The 24,148-nt window shown below is 34.2% G+C and overlaps 1 protein-coding gene across 33 annotated transcripts in view; it reads left to right on the top strand.

The window, feature by feature from the left end:
- The window catches only part of SOX6 (SRY-box transcription factor 6), a 482,345-nt gene that overhangs the window by 194,500 nt on the left and 263,697 nt on the right, over positions 1–24,148 (top strand). For all 33 annotated transcript variants that reach the window (XR_014585612.1, XR_014585613.1, XR_014585614.1 and 30 more), the window contains one exon: positions 10,375–10,464. Coding sequence is in view for 29 of the 33 variants with exons in the window: in XM_083840231.1 (XP_083696357.1) it covers positions 10,375–10,464 (90 nt within the window). In the remaining 4 variants the exon portion in view is untranslated. The remainder of the gene's footprint in view (positions 1–10,374; positions 10,465–24,148) is intronic.

Below are 24,148 nucleotides of genomic sequence, written 5' to 3'. Positions count from 1 at the left end.
AGGAAAAAAAATGGTGGCTACTTGTGAGCTGTATATGTATAGGGACATGAATACTTTAAGATATTATTCTTGAAGATATTAGTGTGTTATTTTCTTAAATCTTTTCACAGATCTATAATAAACCAGCTATTATTCCTGAAATATATTTCCCTGGCAAGCAGTTTGGTGAGGTTTGTAAACCTTCTAAGGCTCTGCTTGCTGGAATTAACTCAGGAAAGTCTTGTGTGTATTCTATGTTTGTATTTATATAAAATGTGATAGTTTAAGTCAACATTTTATTAGTATGAAGGAGGCAATAGGATTGATTTTGTCAGTGTATTTTAGTGTCCCAGGAAAGACCACATCATCTGTCATAGAGACCTTCAGGAATGGTAAATAGAGAGGAGATTCTAGCTATTGTTTTCATTCCTTTGCATCCTTGTTTGAAGTCATTTCAAATCAAGAGCATATTATTTTGCTTTCTTTGTATTATACTTTTACATACAAAAACGCTTAAGGCTTTCTCATGAAAAATTCTTTTTGTTATACAATTGTTTTAATTTCAGAATATTTTATGTAAGAGCTGAGTTCAGATTTTTATATGCAGTATTAAGAAGCCTTCAAATCATTAAACAGATGTTTATTACTGCATTATTAGGGTAATGAGTAGAACATGATTTGGGGGAACAAAATAGAGGTCTATTGAATCATCCACATTTTGTTCATAAATCATCTGGTGTCACAAATCTTCTGAGGAACATTAATCAGTTTAATAGAAACCTTCTTTTCTTGCTTTTCAGGAAGTCCCCTCCACTTCCCCCTGACCAGAAACTAACCTGGTGTGAAGGATCAAATGCCTTTATTTGCGTATAACTTTCATTTAACATGTTTTTACTCCCCAAAACTTTTACTAACATTTTCATAGCCATTTTACAGAATTTCTGCTTTGTTAGAAGATATAATGCTTAATTGGCATTGCACTTGGTAGGAGAAAATGTAATGGAAAAAATAACTACTTGAGCTACCAAGCCACTTGTGAGTTGAGGTGGGATCCTGTGCTTGTTTCAGTTCGGTATGAGAATCTGGGATAACTGTGCAGTGTTTGAGAAAAGAGAATCTGAGCTCATGCCTGTTATATAGATGAGTCCAGTGGCTGTATTATTCAACATTATTGAACATGCAGTTAGCAACTTCTTGAGGTTCTAGGGAAATTCTTTTGTAGAGGAAAGGCGCTATAAGTCCAGAGGCCACACGATACGTGGCTTGTTCCAGAGCAGTTAAACAAAGAAAGATTTGAAGATTAAATTCTCCATAGTTTGAGTAATAATGAGAAGAATGTCACTTCAACTCAGAAGTGTTTGAGAAGAGTGGATACCAAAGATGAAAGTGAATTGTTTAGGGTGTTAAAAGGACCATAACAGGGAGTGGAGGTATGAGATTAAGAGAAAGAATAGTTAGATTGAATATTGGAAGAACTTTCACATCTATTTAAGACTAGGTAGACTTTGATGAAGAAGCTATGCTGATGAGTTCTAGCTAAGATACTGGCTCAATCTATTTTTTTCCACTCTGAGGAAAAAAAGTCAACACAGAAAGATGTGAAGATGTGGAAGCAAGGAAAATAATCAAGATTTTGAGATCTACTTACACCAGCAAAATTTCCTCCTTCTGCAAAATAACAAATATTGCAAATCCTATTGATTTTGTTAGTTTGCTAATAAATGCATAGTAAGAGACAGCAAAATAAGTGCATCATTCTCCTCTGATATGTCAGTTTATGTAATCTCTTGCCCAGGGATTGCAAGCAAATTGCTCTCCCCTTTTCCTGACTCTCCCTGATTGCTGTATGGAAAGCTTGAGACTATCTCTTGCTAATATTATATGTTCACTTGGGAAATAAATAGAGGTGCACATACTTAGGGAATAGGTGATTACGTATAATATACAGCATACTATCATTGTAATGCAAATAAGGCAACGATGTATACTTCAATGAATGCAGCCAATCTAACAGTAAAGTATAGCTTATAATGGAAGGGAAACTTTAAGTGGAGGAATGAAATGTACATGTAATTTTGACAGACTTAAAAGATATTTCTTTTCTACTAATACGCCAAAACACTGCATCCAAGCAATCACACTGACATTTCAGAAAGCTCCCTTTGACATACACAGTGTATTGTCTAGCGCAGTGTTCATGAAATTAACATTTTCCTGGAGTAATCATATACAATTAAGTGACCAAATAGTTCTGAGGCAATACAACTGGATTTCACAGGAACTAAATATATTTCTTCACACGGATCCTTCATGTTTTAGTTGAGCAGTCATTAGCATGTTTATAATGGTTCTAATTTAGCACAACATTTTCTGAATTTTATCCTTGAGTCATTTACAAATTGTTCATATTGAGTAAACAAAGGAAACAGATTGCATTTTATACTTAGTAATTTATCTGAAAGAAGAGGGGAGGGTTAATTGTCTGAAAGTTTTGCTCTGTTTGGGGAAGTGATTCTAGTCTTGCATTGCTTGGCACACAATGTCTTTTTCCCTCTGTTCTGGGAAAAAAAAAGAAAAAAAAAGAAAAAAGAATGGAGGAGTGAGTAAAATAAAAAATTAGGAGCAGGACAGGATTGGCCACTCCCAAAGGGTAGTGTGGAGCAGAATTGGAGCTGGCACGAGATTATCTAAAACAGTTGGTGCATTCCTTAATGATCAAGTGCTTGAGAAGTCCAGCTCTGTTTCACAGAGCATCTGTGTTGATGTTTATATCTGTGCCCTGCTGTATGGGAAAAGCATGCTTTCTCTTGTTGTTTTTCTAAAAATAGTGTGGCATATAGCATTGTATGAGTTATTTTAAGAGAACAAAAACATTTGCAAGGTTAAAGGTTCTGGTTTTTAATAAATAAATGAAAATAAAGGTCAGAACTGTATCTTGGGTTATTCTTTGCATGAAATTCAAACTTCTTTTTATCCAGAGTTTTGCAAGGAGCAGAATGCTCCATGCAAAATGCTCTTTGCACTGGAGAATTCCTGTTGAAACAAGCCATCTTAGGCAGAATTGGTACAAGCTTCAGACTCTGCAGCTTTTCACTAGCCACATCATAGAAAGCAGGTCTGGAAATCACTCCCAGTTAAATTCCAGTGTTTCTGTTCAGAATGTCTGTTGTTTCATGCAAGATCTAGACCATTCAAGTAGTGCAAATGAATTCAGAGGAAAACCAGAACATTTTAATGCCTAATTATATTTAGTGAGCTTGGAGAGTTTTAATTAAAAGTTAAGAGAGCTCTCCAAGCTCTTACAGTTCTAATTTTATCATATTGTGGAAATCTTGTCACTGTGAAAAAATGTACAGCAGTTGGCAGATTTTCTTGGTTCCCTGTCCTAAACAGAACTCTAATGCTAGGTAGGCAGATCACAATTGCATTTCCATTATTGCTTTTACAAGAAAACATCTACTGAGGACTGACCCTCTTTTGCCTCTAATCACATCTAGGAAGTCTTCTTTGCAGTACATGCCCTTTTTGGTTTTGTTTTCCTAGGATGGGGAGTTGCAGTACTGCCTACAGGTTGCATTGAGAATTAGGACCAAGTTGTGATTCATGATCAGAAATGTGTTGCATGTTCAACAAAACCCTGGTGCAATAAGCAATCTGTGCCAGAGACATCACAGAGTAAATAGGCAAAGAAGTGGATGGGATCAAACCAATACGGGAGAAGGGAATAAGCAATGGGCCACGATTACCTTGCTCCTTAATGGCAGGAACAGGGTATAATATTTAGGAGTTAAATCCTTTGTAATTTGCAATAGATGTAGCAAAAAGGACTAGCAGTTTTTTGGTTTTTTTTTGTTCTGTCATGTTGCTTTTGTTTGTGTTGTGATTGTACTTTAAAAAAAAAACAACACCAAAACAAAACAAAACAAAAAAACAACAACAACAAAACAAAAACAAAGAACAAACAAAACCAAAATCACCAAAAAACTGTTGCCCAAAGAAATCAGTTTACTAGCTAGCAGCATGTCTGAAATGCCTTGTATTTTAATTTTCTGTTAGACCACGACAATTAATTACTTCAGGAGAACAGTATGGAAATTGAGAAGGATGAGATGAGATTCCCCTGACCTGCCTCTCCACTGACAGCAAGATTGAAGCCAAGCTGCTTATGAACAAGAGACAGTGCCAGCACATTACAACTGTGGATGTTGAGCCTTCAGGCTGATTTTTGATTAGTTTTGTATTGTTGCTGTCTCTTTTATTTAAAGTTTTTTTTGAAACAGAAAAGGGTAATTTGTGTTTGAAAGAAGAAAAAAAGTAACTATGGCAACAAAGAATCTATTTTAGTGACATTACCCAAACTTTACATGTTTGGATGAAAAAAGAATAGATAGTACCATCCTGCAGTTAAGTTTCTGATAGTCATGGTTAAATTATATTTTTATTTCTCAAATCAAGAATGTAAATGTAAAGTCCTTAATTTCATTTTGAATTGCTAGAAAATAATAAAATCTTCTTCTTTCAAAGGGAGTTAAAGCAACCTTTTGATTTTCCCTTTAATATCAAAATGTTACAGTTTGCATATAATTTTAAAATACATAATATGAAGAGTGAAAATTAGGAAACATTTTTACGATATAGATCTATGCTATGTGCTTTCGATCTGTGCTCAAACATATCTGACAGGCAGGGCCTTCACGAAAGGCATGCAATCAAGCTGTTATGCACTCAGAGATGGATCAGTTAGTCAAAGGTCCCAACTAATCTGCAGAGTTATATAAAAACTCATCATCAGATTTGAAAAAAATGTTCTTCATTTTCTGAATAGCTCTTTTTTTTTCTTTTTCTTTTATGAATGAGTCTAATAATAACACCAATGGACCTGGTGTTTTAGTTTACTTGTAAGTGACAAACACCAGCTAGGGTAAATCTAAATTATGCTTGACTTTTATTCAGGAATATTTGTAAAGTACTGATTTTATTTAGATTTTTCTACTTTGAACTAGATTTAGTATTCTCTGAGGAACAGTGAAACAAACCTTTCTTTCAGAGGTACAATGGGTTATTTTGTTGTGGTCATTATTTTAGATGTCCGGTCTTTAACTTCATGCACTTAAATGCACAATTTTGTTTGAGGCTTGGGGAGAGATGTGCAAAGGTAGAAGGGGGAGTGGGGCAACAAAATGCTAGCCTCTGTAATGTTTATTTGAAGCTTATTTGGTTTGGGGAAAAAATAAAATCTCTTCTGTAATCCATTGAGGTAGGCCTTGTAAGCACAGAGATGCCTATCCCTAGGTGTTCATAATCTCATTTAACATTCTTTCAAAGAAAAAAACATCATTTTTTCTCTAACAAATCTTCATAGATGCTGACAGGGTAATTCCACTTGTGCTGCTTTTCTCATGATTAAGACTTGAATGAGGCATTTGAACTCATTTGACAAAGGCTGATCCAAAGGACACATTTTCTCCTGTGGAGCTAAAGGCAAATAAATGCAATGAGATAATATAAATGTAATTGTTAGAGAACATAGAATGTAAGAGAAGGAGGAACTTGCATATTGTTATCTAGTCCCAAAGCTTGCGAAAATATATTCTTATGTTTAGCAATTACTACTAAATTGTAATAGATCGTAACTGTAGACTGTAAACTCTGAAGTAGAGACAAAGGTGCCACTAAATCTCAGTATTGTTCTTCTAAAATGCAGACGTGAAGCTTCTCCTCCTCCTACTGAGGATCTGATCATGTTTTAGAACTATTTCTCTTGTAGGATGTCTGATTTCTAATTCCCGTACCCTGTCTTTTCCAGTGCTTCTTTCCTTGATATGTAACAGTTCAGATGCATGTAGAAAAATGTCACCTATACCTTTGATTGAATTATATTTCTGTATTGTTTATGAACTTGCTATGCATTTGCAATCATTATTAATAAATCAATGTGCTTTTGTCTTCTGTCACAAAGTAATGCATATATTCAAAAGGAATTGTATGCAAAACAAGTCATGTTTTAGAACTCATATCATTGATAATTATCAGTTTGCGGTATTGTTACATGTTTTGAGAGAAGCTTATTATAAAGGAAATAACAAGGCAGTGCACAGTAGAAAGAACAAGACAGTTCAGTTGATCACTGGTATAGGTGTTATAAATATGCCAGTCTGTACTATAGTGTTTTATTAAGTCTCAGAAAGTCAAAGCTGATTTGAAATAATAATGTCTGACAGTGCTTTGAAGTTTTGCTGCTGCACTCTCACATTTAGGCTTTCTTTTATGTATGACTTTACTATAAAAAACAAAAACACACACACGGCATGAGTGCTTTTTTTTCTTATCTGTATTTCAAAGAAAGTAATAAGAGGCTACTTCAGTGAATTAAAAAGAAAAAAAAAAAAAAGAACAATCCCTCCAAATCAATGAGGATATGTGCAGGCTATTGTAAGGTCATACAGTGTTCATGTAACCCATAGCTGGGTTTGCTAACTTGTTGAAATTAAAAAAAAAAAAAAAAAAAATGTGTGTGGGGGGGAATAAGGAAGAGACAAGAGGCAAAAGCTATCCTTGATAGGAACAAGATGACTTTCGTTTAGTCGGAAGAACTTGAGAGCTTGGCTGTGATAGCTAACACACTCGTTCTTCATCACCAGTCGTGCAACAAAGAGCTGGATTCCATCCATTCCATGACTGATTGATTACCCAATGGACAAATGTTAATTCTTTTCATCGATGCTTTGACATTGTGGAGAGATCCTTTTCATCTAACACCTAGGCTTTTTTCCTTTCTGCTTATTTATCTTTTCTCGTTCACCTTTGCAAAATTCTCTTGTGTAGCAAGATCTTCACACTACTTAAAACTTCTTTACAATTAAAATTGCTAACACATTATGTAATAAGCCATGATATTAAATAATACCCAATGTTTCATTTAGTCATCTCAGTCTAATTATACTTAACCTGCTTGCTGTCCTTGAAAGAGTTTTTCTTGTAGTTCACGACAGAAGAATATGAAGATGAGAATCTATGTGTTGCTAATACAATAAATTGCTCCAGTGCAACTGCATGAGTTTGATCCTACATTTGTCAGTACAAAATATGCTACTTTGCAGCATAAATCCAACTGTGGTTTATAAAATCAGTGAGAAGAGCTAAAAATGTATAAATGCTAATTTCTTTCTTTGCTTCTTTTATAATTATCTTTAACAAGAATACCCCTGAATTTCACAAATGCTGGGATCCACAAGGTTTCATAATGGTTCTGAAGCAGAGCCTCCGTGCAGGGAGAGTGATGCAGTGCAGATGTGAATTTGGGCTTCATCAATGTTCAGTGCTGGATTCTGAGTCGATGTTTTGTTTCTATAATGAATCAAATCAGAAAATGAATCAATATGGATGAAGACATTTCACTGATGTCAGAAGACATCTTTGTAGATTTTATATGTATGTAAAAATTAATTTTCAGTACAGAAAGAAAAAATTCCATTTCTTACTCACAAACCTTTTCAAAATGTGTGTTCATGAACACAGAATGTAGAACTTGAAGGGAAACATGCCTTTCAAGTGTAAGCCTCTATATTTAGTTTTGTGCCTAATGTGAGGGACCTCTGGAGAGCTTTAACACACACCACGATTTTAAATGTTAAAATTTTTGTGGATTAACCCCGCTAATTGAAAATTTACAGGAATTTCAAAAGAAATATTTTTACAGTGTTATTAAAAGGCTCATTGTGTATTCTTGTTCCCAATAACAAAATACAGAAGCTATACATTGTGTGGTCAGATGTATAATGTAGAATTTGAGTAGCACAGGGGTGTTTAAAGAAATTCTTAAGGATTTTTTCAGTCATTTATAGAGATAAAAATTGTAACTAGCAATGTGATAATATCAAAAAAAAGGCACACAGATTTGCCTTTTTTCCATTTGAGTTCTTTCTCTGTCTGTCTTTAGAAATATACGGTTTGCTCTTATGCAATGTAATAACATTACAGATAGCCACGCATGTTTTTAAGAAAAGTAAGAGAAGAAATAAAGCAAGTGCTTTCATGGAAAGTATTTTACCAACTCTTGCGATATTCTGTAATTGTTTCTTATTAAAATTTTAATGTTTTTCTTCTCTGTATGAATTGAGGAAAATACCTCAGTTAAAAAGCAGTAGGATATAAAACCTATAGCAAATATCAGAATAAAACTCTAAATATGATTGTCCTTTTTTTTTTTTTTTTTCCCCAGGGATGAAGGGTCTGAAATTTTGGCAGGGGAGAAACACAGAAACATCTTTTTAAACTAATGATGATATCACAAAAAAAGGACAAATTACAATGTTCTATTGATAATTGATGGTTATTTCTTGATTCTTCTATTATCAGGCCAGAACTCATAAAAGTAATAAGTGCCTGTTATTGTTAAAAGTAAATTGTTATTATATAACAAGTATTTTAACACTGCCTATTGCAACTTAGAGCTCCTTAATTTTGTCTCTTTCATAGAAAGATATAATTAGTAAATAAATTAGCTTTTCTACTGAAATATTACTTCAAAAACATTTACAAGCTGTGTTGTCTTTCCACGGAGGCTTGCACGGTGAAAATGTGTTGCAATTAAAACCTGATCTTTGATCTTCTGGTAGCTACAGTTTGGTATGCTTTCAACTGGTTTTCCTTTTTTGTTTGTTTGTTCATTTGTTTTTTCAAGGGAAGATGCTAATGTGATTTTTTTTCAGCTGAAATTATTTGAATTCTAAAATGTGACTGGCTTTTTCTTCCTTGAACTTTTCTTTGAATCTTTAACTCCTCCTTTTATGACTTCTTTGAATGCTTCTCTCTCTTAGTCTTTGTAGACTCCGCTGAGGTGGTAGGCACCGTTACGTGCTGTATTGTTGCTCTCTGTTGCCATTCTTCATCTGGGCTTTCTCCTTTTATTGTTACTCGTGTGAATGCTTCTAATGGGACTGCTGACATGAGAATTTGAGCCAAAATTTGGCCTTAATCTACCAATAATTTAACAGAAGATGTGTTAGGCTGAATTCTGCCTTCATGTATTCCCAGGTGTTGATTCTTAAGTGACTGGAGTGGTAAAAGTGCAAATGTCATCAAAATTTGGAAAGTTATTAGTTGGTAAATCATTTTGTAAATTGATCTTCTTTTCATGCAAACGGCAGGGTTTCTAACAAGCTAAAGTGTGTGGCTATGCCCAACATATTCAGGTGAGAACCAATGTGCTCAGCACCCCAGGGTAATATGTGGTCTTACAATGTAGGCTATTTGAAAAATTCATTGTAGGAATAGAGTTGCACTTGTCATGTTTTTGATATTTTGCTAAACTGGGCTTAAATGATTCCAATGATTTTTTTGCAAGGCTTTGTTGACGAGTCTACCAATTAAGATAAATACATGATGTTTAATAGATATTCTATGATTACTAACTGGGAAGAGAAAATAAGTATTCAGTTGTGTGTAAAGTTTTCTTGCTGACTGTTAATAAATCTGAATTAAGGTTCCTAAACTCATAATATTCTGAATCATGGCATCAGCCATAAAAATTCCCATCTTAAAAATCAGCTTTTGCAATTTATCTGGAAGGTTATGTGTAGACTATGTATAGGTATTTAGACTTCAGAGTCAATTAGTTTAATTTGGGAACTAAAAAAGCCTTTAGATTGTATTGAAGAGTCTGCTAGGCTCAATATTCGATTTTCTAGTGGAATCGGGGTCTGATCGTATGAAACTTACTACAGCTAATTTTCTACCTTCTCCTAAGTATAATGATTTCAGTGACAGTTTTGCCTAGAGAAGGCCTCCCATACTGGGACAAAGATTGAAGATGTATTCTGAACTTCAAATTATGAAAGCAGATCTTCTAATCATTGCATGTTGTTTATAGTGTACCAAGAAAATTTCTGATACTGTGAGCATCCAATATGTAGAATGCTTTTATGAATTCCATGGAGACATTATATGAATAACTTTTGCATTGACATGGGTATAAAAATGGGTTTCAGATGTCACTGTGTGCCAAATTTCCAGAAAAAGCTTCTAAATCTTCATGTATAATTTCGAGTGTACAATCATTCTCAAATGAAAAAGACAGAATTTGTATATACATTGGCAATCTATGCATGTAAATTGGCAGTTAGCATGCATAAATCCTGAACGAAGTTTTCCTTTCAATTAGACCCTTGTTAAATCCATAGTAACTCCATTAACCTCAGTGGAATTACTTTAGATTTAAAATGCTGTTAAATGAGAACTCTGTTTGGCTACAAGTTCATTTCTCTTTGAAACTATGGTCCAACTAGAACGAGGAGAAGTTTTAAAATGAAGGTGGCACCTCTTTCCCTGATGTGTAAGAATATATTTGATGTTCCTTTTTTTTCTTTTTCTTTTTTTTTTTTTTTTTTTGAATAGATTCATCCTGCATGGAAAAGCTACTTTCTAAAGACTGGAAGGAGAAGATGGAAAAATTAAACACAAGTGATCTCCTTGGAGAAATTAAAGGTATCTCACTAGATCAAATGTTAAATGTTTACACATTTTTTTAAGAAGGGGAATGAGTATTTTTTTTAAGTTCAGAAAAATAATAGAAATAACAATCATAACTAGAGATTGATTTCCTGTTTTTTAATGTTTATCTTTGAGATGACAGACATGTTTGCCAAATAAATAGGTTATATCACAGTCAGTTATAGACAATCATGAATGTTACCACAAACACCAGGTTAGTAACATTAGTTCGTTGACATTAGCTATATATCTCTGTGACCAGAGGAAGAGGAAGAAACGTCTTGAAAACATGGAGTTACTCGTACTTGCTACTGCTTCTTCTCAATTGCATAAATATACATAGAAATTGCTTTCAGGTTATAAAAGGGGCCTCATTGTGTAATTACTCTTCTGAATTTTGTATTCACAATTGGGAAAAAATGCTATATATTTTTCATATTCATGCTATTTCTGTGGAGAAAGAAGCCCCGTGAGGAAATTGTGGACTCACTGAAATCAGTGGGAATTTTATTGCTTATATAGACAGGACATTCCAGTATTTCCAAGATTTTTTGGACCATCAGTCTGGTACAAGTGGAATTCTCTTGACAATTAAAGACTGTGTAGAAAACTTTAAAGTGATTTTTTTTACTCAACCATCAACCTTTCCATGGATTTTTCTTATTGAAAAGAAATTCATTGTTACTGACTAAGCAAAAAATTAAAGGGGAGAGGGTTTTTTGTGCTGTGAGAAGGGCTCATAAGGCATTTTTGAAAAGTACACAAGGTACCTAAGTTTCATTTCTCTTCAATGGTATAATTTTATTAAATAGAAACTACAAATAAGTGGAAACAAAGAATCATGTGCTTCGTATTAATAAGGCTTTACTAATGGGGAAAAAAAGAAAGATACTTTTTTTTTTTTTTTTTAAATGAAAATGGAAGCTTAGGGTTTTACATTTCCTCTAGGGTGACTTAAGATAGTTCATTGTTTTATTATGCAAACAGATGAAAGACTAGCCCTTTTTATTAAGTAAGTTATAATTGGTTCCTGCAATTGATTCAAAACCAAAATCTGTTGGGTTTGTCTGTTGGATGTCACTTGTAGAAGACCATGTGAATATATTAGGCAGGTAAGAAATCCTGTAGTAAAATCAGCGGCAGAAATATGGTATGCCGTTTTACAGAAACATGTTAAAATCGATGGTAATAAACAAAAGGCAACAAAATTTTGTCTTGAAATGACATTCTATTTAAAGCTGTATTGTCTCTTAACAGTGTGGAAAGCATTGAATGCTAGTTGGTCCATTAATTGCACAATATAGCTACTTAGTCTCTAAATAGAAACTACTTGAATGCTGTTAGAGAATCAAAATTAAAAGAGGTGGGATCTCTAACAATGCAGAATAATATTCTTTATTCTTTTAGACGGCACAAAAAGCTTTTTCATGAGCTTTCAGTTATTAAAAAAAAAAAAAAGTCACTGTCTCCAGGCTGAGTACCTCCTAGCTGCTAACATCACTGTCAACCAAGTAACCTCATATTAACTTGTGGTAGTATTTATATACCTTAAATGGTCTCAGTAAGAAAAAATATCCTACCATCTAGACAGTGACAGCATGAAAACCAGATTGCAAGAAGGAAATAAAGTAAAGCAGAGGCACCAGGGAGATCTTTTAATCTACTGAAGAAATATACATATATTTTAAAATAAATATTTTCAGTGTTCAGGGTGGTAGACTTCCAAAGTCATGAAGTTAATTTTCATAGTACTGAATGAATTTCCAGTTAGATAACTGGCATGCTGAGGTCTGAAAGAACTACTTCTGAAAGTGTATCTTGTTTGGGATGTCAAATACCTTGCTCCTTAATTTCCATTAGATTCTAAATCAATTTATTTATCTGGCTGATGTTTTTGGCTTTTGTGCACAATTTCTGTTCGTATTACTGAGAGCCTGACTTAAAGACTTGAAGCAACACAGTTCAAATAAATAAATGAGGTCATTAGGGAAAAAGTCTTGATTATAAGAAAGTGAGGTGTGGTCCTGTGAGGAACTGGTCTTTACACTGACTGTTACTGGGAGTTGTTTATTTTAGCGAGAAGGCGTTGTTCTCACGAAGGATAACCTGAGTACATACTCTTCCTCTGTGTCTGCACAACTGCAGCCCTCCCCCTCCAGTGAAAGACTAGCATCTTGGTTGTGGGAAGGCAGTTCTCTACGAATCAGTGCCAGAAAAAAAAAAGAAGGATGAAAGCAGGAAAAAAAAATGTACCACTGATACAAACTGTTTCTATTCATGTTTGGGAAGCACATAGATGAGAAGAAAAGATAATTGGCTGAGAGAAATAAATAAAAATGGTATTTTCTTGCTTTACCTTCTATATTTAGAACACAATAGTGTTAATCAAGATATAATTATAAGCTATATCTATTAATACAAACAATAGAAGCCAATACAAAAGTAACAAAGAGTGAATCATTTATTTTTTCTCTAAGTGGAATTGTTCCTGTTCACAATTACTCTTGCATAGTGTGCTTCACTTGTAAAACTGCTTTTTCTGAGTGTCTTTATCAGGATTTCAGTTATTGATAATGGTCCAGATTCTTCCTTGAATTCCAGCCAAACAAGCCATTGACTTCAGGGAGGTTGCATGAAACTCAGAGGAACATTTGGCAGAATGCTTTGTACCCAAATTCCAGTGGTTAAAAAAGTCTGCTCGTTCATTTGATATGTTTATAAACGAAACACATAGGTCAAATTTTCAAAGGTCTGTGAAGCAGTTGAGCTGAGTTAAGTGACCTGCTCACCTGGAAAAAAAACACACAACTGCCCATGCAAATCACTTGGTTGCATGCCATTTGCCAGTGTATGTATGCAAATACATTTCTTTAAAGTATTTGTTAGGCTTATGTCCAGCTTTTGCAGTGTTGTTCTTTCAAATAACAATTAGCATCAGGAAATAATTTTCATTCTAATTTTTGTTATCATGAATTTAAATAACCAAAGTGGTTCAGGGCTCTTTTCTGAATTTCCAGATATTTGGGTGTGCGGAGTTCTGTGCAGAGTCCTCCCCCGCCCTCACTGCATGCATTTCTGTTGCTTAGATATCTAGTTTTATTTCAGCAGCCACAGCTAGGCAGAGTAGCATCATTTATCACTATACAGAGTCTGTTTTAAGTTTTCTGTTTCTGTTCCAAATATAAATCTCTGGAATAGCGTAGTCTTGCATGCATCAGGCAGTTGTCCTACTGAAATAGCCCGCAATGGTCTTTCTCAGCATGCAGGGTCTTTGAAGATCAAATAAGAAAGGTCAGTCTTTAAGTAACTTAAGCAATGATGTTATCGTGAAAGGGTCAGAATTGGTCTAGCAGTCTTACAGAAGAGTGACTCGTGGGTCACCGACTACTGTGTTACAGGTTAGTTCTCTGGCTTCCATTGGTGGTGTTTACAACTGAAACTATCTATATTTATAGGCATTGTGACTCGAATGTCACATGCTGTCTTTGTACAGTATACTCTATTTTGGGAAGGATAGTGATTGATGTCCATAGCTTTATCCAATATATCCAATACAGAGGTCAGTTTGCATTATATTTCCCTTGCTTATTCCTTTTCTGTTCACATTTGTTACTTTATTAAAAAGAGCCCCAAACTCCTATTTCATGTGATGTGTATACATTTAATAGCTCAAAATTTTTGGATATGTGGGAGTCAGTGTGTCTGTTTCCTAAGGAAATGTTGCATTGGGTAAAACAAATGAATTTCACTCACTTGATAGTTTCATTGTAAGATCTACTGTAAACACTATTGAAAATGATACTTGTTGCTGGGATTAGAGCACCAGAGAGATGGAAGGAGGTGTTTTCTAGGAGCATTTTGTGTGTGTGCACTAATGACTGAAAGAGAACAGTATGGCACAACTGCTTGAATCTGGTAATTTAACACTATCCATTTCTGGGATAGTCTTGGAGAGAGTTCTACATGAGTGAATCCTCAAGAAAGCTATGGTGTCTGTGATTTGACAGTGAATTAAATTTTTCTTAAAATATGCAAGATTTACAAAACATTCTAAATGCTATTTTTACTTCCATTTTATAAAATTTATATTCACAGATAAGCTTTTGGGTGTTTTTTTGGAGCACTGTATCAAACGTGAAGACTGTTTCGTAGAAAATATATCTTATGTTTTCCTGTAGCCCTGACCAACAGTGCAGTCTGGATTTGTAGTAATTATTTCTCAGTATAATTGCTGAAATTTCTTTTTCATGAATTCTAAGGGTATGTAACAATCTGCTTTATAAATATGTATAAATAAATATATATGTCTTATATCACAGAGGCACTCAGAGGTTTTTAATTATGTCACTTTGTATGGCTATAGACATTTCAAAGCTCTCCTTTGTGCTCTCTGTTATAAACATATTTTATTTCTTTTGAAGTCTGTGTGATATACATACTAGCAATTAAAAACCCAGCTCAGGCTTTGAGACACAAGGTCTTCTTAATTAAAACTCAAACAAAAGCTACAAGCAAAAGCCCCACTATATGATTAAGGTCTAAAGTGTTATGATACATTAGAATCATTGTTAACTGCTAGGATTTAAAAAATCAATACACAGGAAAAGGGATCAACTGGTTCCAATTAGTGAAACCAATGAAAGTATCCAACAAAACATAACAAAACAACACAGCCCAGAGCCCCTACACCCAAATCCTTACGAAATTGGTCCTGATTAGAAATATACCACAGGCTATAAAGTTTTCTTGTAATGTATTTATTACCATGATCCAATGAAGTAATATGTTTAGCTCTAAGTTTTAGCTCTCTAAATCAAACATATATTTTTGTTTTGCCATTTCTCGGGTCACTGGTGTTTAGTGTAATGTGTTACAAAAGCTACATTTCCAGGCCTAACCTGACCTTGTAAATTAAGTGGTACCTTGGTATTTGAATGACTGAATATTTCACAAGCACTTTCAACAGTTAGTGTGTGCATAATATTTAGTCTGATCTCTTTGAAGAAGGTAATCAATTAATATATATATATTATAGATTAATATACATATTATATATATATATATAGGTTAAACTTACCCAGCACCATTATATCTATTTCTTTGGATTAAGATACTGTTATAATTATTTAGGCCAGACATATGAACTAGCTTAAACTATATGGTCCTACATCATTTTGACTTTTCTTGCTGTTAAATACTTCTTTCCAGATTCTAGATTTAAATAGACTTAGTTTAAGCTTTACACAGAGGGTACTTCTGTGGATATGAATGGGACTGCTCACTCTACATAGTGTTATTATTTAAATTATGTGCATGTATGTCTTGGCAGGATTGAAGCTGTACTTAGAAAAAAAAAGCTAAACATTTTTATTGCTGTGGTCCTTTGGTCATGGAGTCATATTTCAGTGGCACCTATCACAATCAAGCCTGCTTCTAGTGTTAAAAATTATTGACTATTATGGTTTCTAGTTCTTAAAATTCCACAACTATAAATTACATTGTAATCAACCTTTCACATAAATCAAGTTATCCATAGTGTTGAATACATTTTATAAATAATATCAAGTAGAATACATGCGGTATATTTCCAAGAACATGATGAATTTATTACTGCAATCATATATATAATATATATATATTTACCTTATTGGGGTATGTTTCTAAGACTAGCAATTCATGACTCAATATATGAACTATATTGCACTATATTGAAATCAGTGGGACAGCTCACTTATATGCTGTGTTCTGCGGAACTGTAGCTCAAATATTGTACTAAGAAATAGTATCAACTATTCATGAGAAAAAGGGATAGGAAGGATAATGATGCTAATAATAAGAATCTGGAAACAGCAAAATATTTACTGGACACGTTAAGAAGACTGCTTCCTATAATTGTATCCATTCTTCAGTTGTACAAAGACTGACAAGAAAATTTATGGTGTTTATTTTCAAACACCATTTATTATTATTATTATTATTTTACAAAAAAAGGATTGAGTATAAACTAAAAATAAGAAGGTTTTCTTCACTTTTTCTTCAAAAAATTGCCATTTTCTTTTGTCTATTTTTTTAATGTGTATTTTCTTTTCTATTTTTTATAATATCAGTAATTGTTTTCTTTAATGAATCTGGTGTCTGTCACTGTAGTTGAAAGGTCTCTGTTGAAGAACCATATCACACCACTTGTAACTGAAGACATCCTCTTCTGATACTGGATGTCAATAGCAAATTTCCTTTAGAATCAAGCCCCACCTTAGTTGCCAATGAAGATACTTAGCTTTAGCAATATAAAACTCCAACTGAAGACAAATAGACTCCTTCATATAAAAAAAAAAAGTAAGAAAAAAATAAAAAAAAAAAAGTGCATTTGTAGTAGTTTGCAAGGCTAAAAGCAGAGTGGAACCTCTGTTTCTTTTTTCATTGTTTTGGTGGTTTGGGGTTTTTGTTGCTGTAGACCTAGCAAGCCAAATTCTAACAAATTAATGAATGTAAGCATTTATCTAGAAAGATACATATAGGTACAGTACTAAAAGGCCTGAAGTTTTCTGATCCGTTTGGATTCTGGTTTAAGCAGTTTTATCGCTGTAGGTTTATCACTTCTTTGTTACAGGAGTTTCATATTAAGGAAATCTGTGATTTAAGTGGTAGATATAAAACAGCATAACGTTATACTGTTATGTTGTCTCTATAGCTACTGAGCGATCTGGGGAAAGGTGTAAGGAAAGGGCAAGCACAGAGTAATATTTCTTCAATATACTCTTCCAGTTTCCCATGATCTATGATTAATGGGCTCCCTGATTCAGAGGTGGTACATTTGGGTTTAATGGCCCTTGATAGAATTATCGGCTATGAATACGTCCAATCAGTTTTGAACCTTTTAATTGACAGCTGAAATGTCAGTGGGGATAAGTTCAGCAGTTAACAATATGCTATATAAAACAGTATCTCCATCTTTATATTTGGAGCTTGTAGGTGTCCCCTAGATCTTGTATTATAATGCCCAGGGAACTGCTGTTATCTGTACATCTTCTCTATCATATTCCATTCAGTTGTCTCTTCTCCAGGTTAGAAAGTGAAAAATACATTTATTTATCCCTTATGTGACAGCAGTTCTGCACTTTGATCACTCTCACCACTCTTCTCTGCACAAAGTATCCCTATTCTGAGCAACATCAACCTTTGGCACTGAATAATGAGAACCTTCACCTCAGTTGGGTGTATTAAACTCATTTTCTGAACAGAGAGTCTGTCTTGAAGTAGAGTCTTGACATGTGGATGTTGTGTGATAATGAGAGCATCCTGATGGAATCAAAGAGTATCGGATATTTTTTTCTTGACAGAGATAAAAATACCTTACTGGGAACTTCACAAACACTGTGGACCCAGAGGTGGCTCAGAAATGCCATCTATAAAACTTATGGGAAATGGGTTAGTACTAAGTAAAAATAAAGTACGAACACAATTGGAAAACTCACATGCAACTGAGAATAGCAAGAACATGAAGTGCAACTCAACACAGCCACTGCCTCAAAAGCCTAAGCTCAGTGAGGAATAGAAGAAGAAATACAAAGAGGGTTGTCCTTGCCCTCTCTAAACAAGTTGACCCTTTGGAAGAGGTTAACAGTATTTTGTACAGGAGGTCTTGATTTGTCTAGCTGTGTCATCTCACTTCTGATCTGACCGATGACATATGATGGTTTTCTGCCAGAGGGCAGATCTAGCCAAAATGGGCTCATTTTCCTTGTTTTCACCTCATCCTGCTGACATTAAAGTGAGTCCAGCCTAGTCAACACCCTCTTGCTCTAATCAGGTCATTCATGATACCACCCCCCCACTTAAATATTGAGACCAATTCACTATCTCCTTTCTCTCTTTCCCCCCTCCATTATTTATTTTAAAGTAAATAATTCCTCTCTTTTCATGTTCGTACAACTTTTTTCACTTGTGGCATGACTTGCTAAGAGAGTAATTTTCAAATAGACTAAAAAGATGAAACCTCTTCAATTAATATGAATATGGAAATTACAAAGCAAATTAAGATAACTGTGTTGAAACAATTTCCATAGGAAATTTGTCTGTACAGAGGAATGAGAAATTGAAATCTATTAAGGAAATAATCTGCCCTGATTCCTATAAATTCATAAATATGAGTATCATAGATATTACACTCTGTGTTAATAAAATCAGTAGGTTTATACTTGGACACCTAGATCAGAAATGGTTCTTTGTCATTATCTCTCATGCTGAAATCCTGTTATTATATAAATATTTTTTCTTACCCTTTTTTCTTTAAATTACTGGTAGTTTCACCCATATATTCCTAATATTTACCTTGGTATCAATATGATTTAAAGTTTAATATTAGTCACTTGGTCATAACTGTTCTTTAAGAGTTATACAAGATTAAGCTGAGACCTCTTCAAGAGCTGTTTAAAATCTGTTGCCCTGTAGATAGCAGTAATGAGAGGCTAACGCACTCATGTCTGGAATGAATCCTCATGTCTATTAAGATTTGTTTGAATAGGTTTCCATCACAACAGGTGCACAATTATTTTATGAGTAAAATATTATCAGCCTTCCAAATTAGCCAGGGCAAAATGCAAGTTGTCTGATTAAATAATCAAACCCAATACTTAAAATGCACTTGATTTCCACAGGAATTTTAAGATGCTAAGTCCCAGTCTATCAGTGTAACTGTGATTGTTTGCAGCATGCAAGTAGCAGCTTGTAGAATATCCTGTTTGGTATGTTTTACATAATTCATCCTACATTATACAAGACAGAACTGCTAAAACCCCCCAACAAAACACAACATATAATAATAGGTTTTACTTTTAGTCAAACAATTTTAATCTACCAATGAAGGTATTATACTGTGGATTAAATCAGAAAAAAGTGGGCCTTTAATGGAAAATAGTTTGAAAGTGTTCTGCATTCAATTAGGAGGCACATCAGTTTAGAAATACAAAACCCTGTGTTGTTTTTCAAATAATTTGGTTTATGATTGGGGAGGGAAAAAAGGAAAATCCTCTGCATCTGAAGTGCAGCTTGCAGCATGGAGATCACATATGTCACCACTTATCGAATAGCTCAGTTAAATACAGCAACTCAGAGACCGAAGAAATGGGTAAAATCTGAAACAGTAGGCTCACCATGAATGGAAAACTTAGCAGTTCAGCTGTCAGACACTAATTATATACAGGTAACTTTGTTTTCCTATCTGAATCTGTTTGTCTATCAAGGAATGCTATGAATCAGGAGATGGGATCTCAAATACAAAACCACAAACTCAGAGACAGCATCTGGAGGAGCTCCAAGCCACAAAAATTAGGGAAGAAGCACAGAGGGAACAAAAACTGTGAATGCGTGCATGGATTCTGCCTTCTATATACATTGAATTTAAATAATTGTGTTGATACATCAGTAATAATAATTGCTGATAAAAATTATAGTCCTTATTTTGGGCAGCAATATGTTTTACTAAATGTGAAATTAAGTGCAATTTATATTAATTAGAGATAATATGAAAGTATGTAAGTGGTTGACATTTCCGACATTTTTGAACATATCACTATATGTGAAGATACATCTTTTGCATTTGTTTTGACTTGGAAATACTGTAGATTGATATACGGTCCCAATGTGTTCTGTTGAAATAACAACACAGTTCTAACCTCTAAGATCAGAAAATTATTTAAAGACAAGTTTCACCGTACTTTGAAATTTAGTTATGAGATTTTGTCATCGACGTACCTATTTACAAGACAATTTTAGTTCTATCTGGAAGCTGGAATACAGTCTTATGACAAGTACTAAAACAAAATCCCCTGTTCAAAAGCAGGTGTTGTACTGAAGCTGCAGAATTCAGAAGGCAATGTAGTGTATACAGACCTTTTACTTAGGCTTGCAAAACTTAAGATTTATTTTTTTTAAATGTGGGAAAGGTTACAGAGACTTCAAGTTTTATTGGTAACATCAAAGCGATACAATCAGAGGCTTACTGAGGAAGGTAAAGAAAATGAAATGGGCATAACTGTTATGTGGTGCTTTTTTTTTTTTTTTTTTTAAGATCCATTAAGAATCATAGAATTCCTTTTAACTTGTAACTGAAAGAAGTTTTGCTGTTCTCTGCTTTACTGTGGTGCCAGGATCCATTTGCCTACATATTCTCAAGATTCAGCAACAGTAATGGGATGGCTGTGGATTTTCTTTTAGGGGCTCTGGTAAATTGAGAGTTACCACCTCGGGATGCATTTGTAAATTAATTAACCCTTTCTCTATTCTGTTGTTTTCTTCACCTCCCAAGGCTTTTCATGGTGTTATTTTGTGTCTCTTAGCCACAGATGAGGGTGCCCACTTCTCCTGAAATTTACCGATTTTTCTAAAAAGAATCGAGTTACATTCTGCCACTTTTCAAGATAACAGTGATTGACAGAAGGCCTTTGGGTCTCTCTAGATACTCTTAGATAACATATCCCACCATCAGACAAATATGAAAACTGGTGCTAAGAGCTGGCTGTGCTTGGGTCATAATAATTCTCAGTTTGCTGACCTGGGAAAATTGTAGTCAGCTTCTCTACATGGCTATAGTTAGTTGACTTCACAGATAGGTGAGTCTCTTCTCTCACATTGCCTATATCTGTTTCCCTCAATGTGTATTGTGCTAAAAGGAGGAAAAATCAGCTCTTTTCTGAATTACGGCTGCAACTTCTAAAAAGGGTATGGTGATAATCAGTGAATCACTGGAGGCAAAATATGGGTGCTAATTACATGTCAGCTTAATCTGCTATAGGAAATTTTCGTTATGACAGCTATGTCTGTGTAAAATGTCTGAATGCTTTAAACACATAGAAATTAATATAAAGTTCAAGTGTGGAAGTGATGGAAAACTGAAGATCTATGTAACTAAAATGAATATTGTTTAACTTATTTTGATGAAATAGTCTTCCCAAAGGAGAAAATATATTCCTTGCAATAGGCCCACGCCAACTCTTGCATCATGATCTGTAAAAAGAAGAATGCTCTTCACTGATCAAAGTCAGATCTTGTAGACCAGCTGGCATTGCCAGTGCCAGGGCTGGGAGCACTGCTGCTCTCTGAAACGGTAAAATTTATAGAGTCAGTTACTGTTATGGTCCTTAACAGCTCTGAGAGCTCTGTGTGTTATATATAATGTTATATATATATGTATATATATAATGAAGCTAACATGCCATTTTTCATTGGAGCTCTTAAAGAGTTACTTTTCTGTTATTTATGAACTGAGGATATATGACATTTGTTTACTGTTCTTGACTGACAGACAGAAAATGGTTAAATGATATTGTGAGAATTAGAAGGTTAGCTGGTAAACGAGGTAATGATTTTGCCATGCATACTTTTACAGGCTTTTCCGGGAGAGCTTTTTTTGGTCAGTGTTAGCTATGTTATAGTAGGTGTTTAGAAGTTGAGCAGTTGATTGAGCAATTGAGAAAGTCACTCTTCTTAAAGTACATACAGAGAATTAATACCTAAAACAATACTGAGTACTTGAGTTAGTAGAAAAATACATATATTTGGGAGAAATTTTGAATAAGTGTGTGTGGGTGTTGCCTTATTAAATGCATTTTCTGTATTGTCTTTAAACATCAAATTCATCCTCTTCTGCAAGCTGGTCTTCTCAGATGGACTTTTGTCTGTATTTGTTGAGTCCATGGTATAAACTGAAAGCTTACTGCATGCTTAGCTTTACTAGAATGAGACACAGCATTTAATGTGCACAAGAGCAGAAAAAAACACTGATTTTTGCTGTTAAATACCAAGCCAATAATGAAAGAGCTCCAGGAAAGAATTTTAAAATTTGAAAATGAATGCAATCCTTGATACCTTGAAGTTACCAAAGTACTAATGAGCTCTAGGAGGTGATATCTAAATACTTTTGGTCTTTCAGCAGTTTTTCAACAGTACTTCAATTTATGACTGTATTTATTTTGATACCCTGGAATTATGATGATAACATAATGTATTGATGGGTATATGTTAGAAGCATATGTTAGGGGCATATGTTAGCAGCAGCTGTAAGGGTTCAGTTGAAACCCTTTTAATGCTAAAACTCAAAGTGAGTAACTAAAAATTTTGACTGAAGCATCAGCCCTAAGCCTCAGTATATACATCTTCACACAGATCCAGATTCTCTTATCCACTAGCTGATGTTGTAGATCCCAAGAGCAAATGAAACTACTTTTATGTTAATAAAAGAAAGTTGATTGATCCATAGGTATGAATTCCCATACAAGGAAAACATTTTAATGAAAAATAGTCAAATACTGTGTCTGAAGGGCTAAAGGTGCTACCCAAGAAATCAGAGAAAAAAGGACAAATATTTTATATAAAGAGGACAAAACAGCCAAACATCCATTTGACTCAAACAGTAGTCATGAATGGACGCACAAGAACAAGAAAAAAACAGAGGAAGCATATATAATACTTTTGCACTAACATTATCCCAGCCTCTGACTATTTTCAGTTCAAGGGATTACTCTACTGGGTCTCTCTTCCCTCTTCCAAATCCTTGCCCTGTCTCCCCTTGAGCTTAAAGAAACTCTTCAACCCACAGCATCTTTTGGGAAGATATTCCATGGCTCTAGTGTCCACTGGGTGAAAATACACTGAGAACATTTTCTGATGACGTTGTATGACTTAGACACATCTATCACCTGAGTAAGACATCACCTGAGTCAATGGGTATTAGATGCTTAACATCTTTTTGAAAACACAGCCAGAGATCTATCCACAATAGTAAGACTTAAATCCATTTGAATACCTTTCCCAGAGAAAACTAAGGTCCAAGAAACACATATTTGTCCAAGAAACTTGGATGTATCCCTGAGATCTTTTCAGGTGCAGTCAGTTTTAAATTTTGATGTATATTTAAAATTCAGAGAGCACAAATGACCATAAAAGAAATTGCTTAAGTGAAAAATTATTTTGCAGTCATAATTAGCCTTCATCGTAGTTGACAATATCTCAGTACCAGAGATGTAACTGATGTAGCTGCTGAGAAACCTGTCACAAACATTGGTTCAAGTTGCAATAGGTATGTTGCTTGGGACATAGCTCTTTTTTTCTTTTCCCTTTTTTTTTTTTTATGGGACGCTTAAAAGGAAGATGATTAACTTTCAGACCACTTGAGAGAAGTCTCCATAGAAATGTTTCCTTGATTCTGTTTTTAGTTTAGTTTTAGCTTTAGTTTAGTAGTGCCTTGTTAAGAAGGAAAAATAATCATGGAATTGTGGTCATTGTAGAAATAAAGTAACAAAAATACAACTTGGACAGATTTTTATTGTTGTAAGAAGAGAGCAACAATTAGGGGATCCTGATTTCTTAAATATATCCCAGGACTATTTATAATGCAATGAATTTGAATGCTGTTATAATGGAATTCAGAAACCTCCTGATGTGTTTCCTAGATACATCCAATGCTTCAAGTCTTTTTCTGAATTATCTTTAGATTGTGCCTAAAGTTCAGGCCTTTGAATAGTAAATTACATTAAGGCTTTGGAATAGGCAGTATTTATGTTTTCTTTCTGAATTATCCTGCCAGAGTTGTAGAATACCTACATACATGCAATGAAATAACATGATACTGCTTTCTGGTTTGGGACTGTGAAGAGTTTCATTACCAGTGATTCCGTAGTGA

The sequence above is a fragment of the Anser anser genome, assembly GCF_964211835.1.
Source record: "Anser anser genome assembly, chromosome: 5".
Lineage (NCBI taxonomy): Eukaryota > Metazoa > Chordata > Aves > Anseriformes > Anatidae > Anser > Anser anser.
The sequence above is the reverse complement of the archived record's forward strand: the minus strand, read 5'-3'. Positions and strand labels throughout refer to the sequence as shown.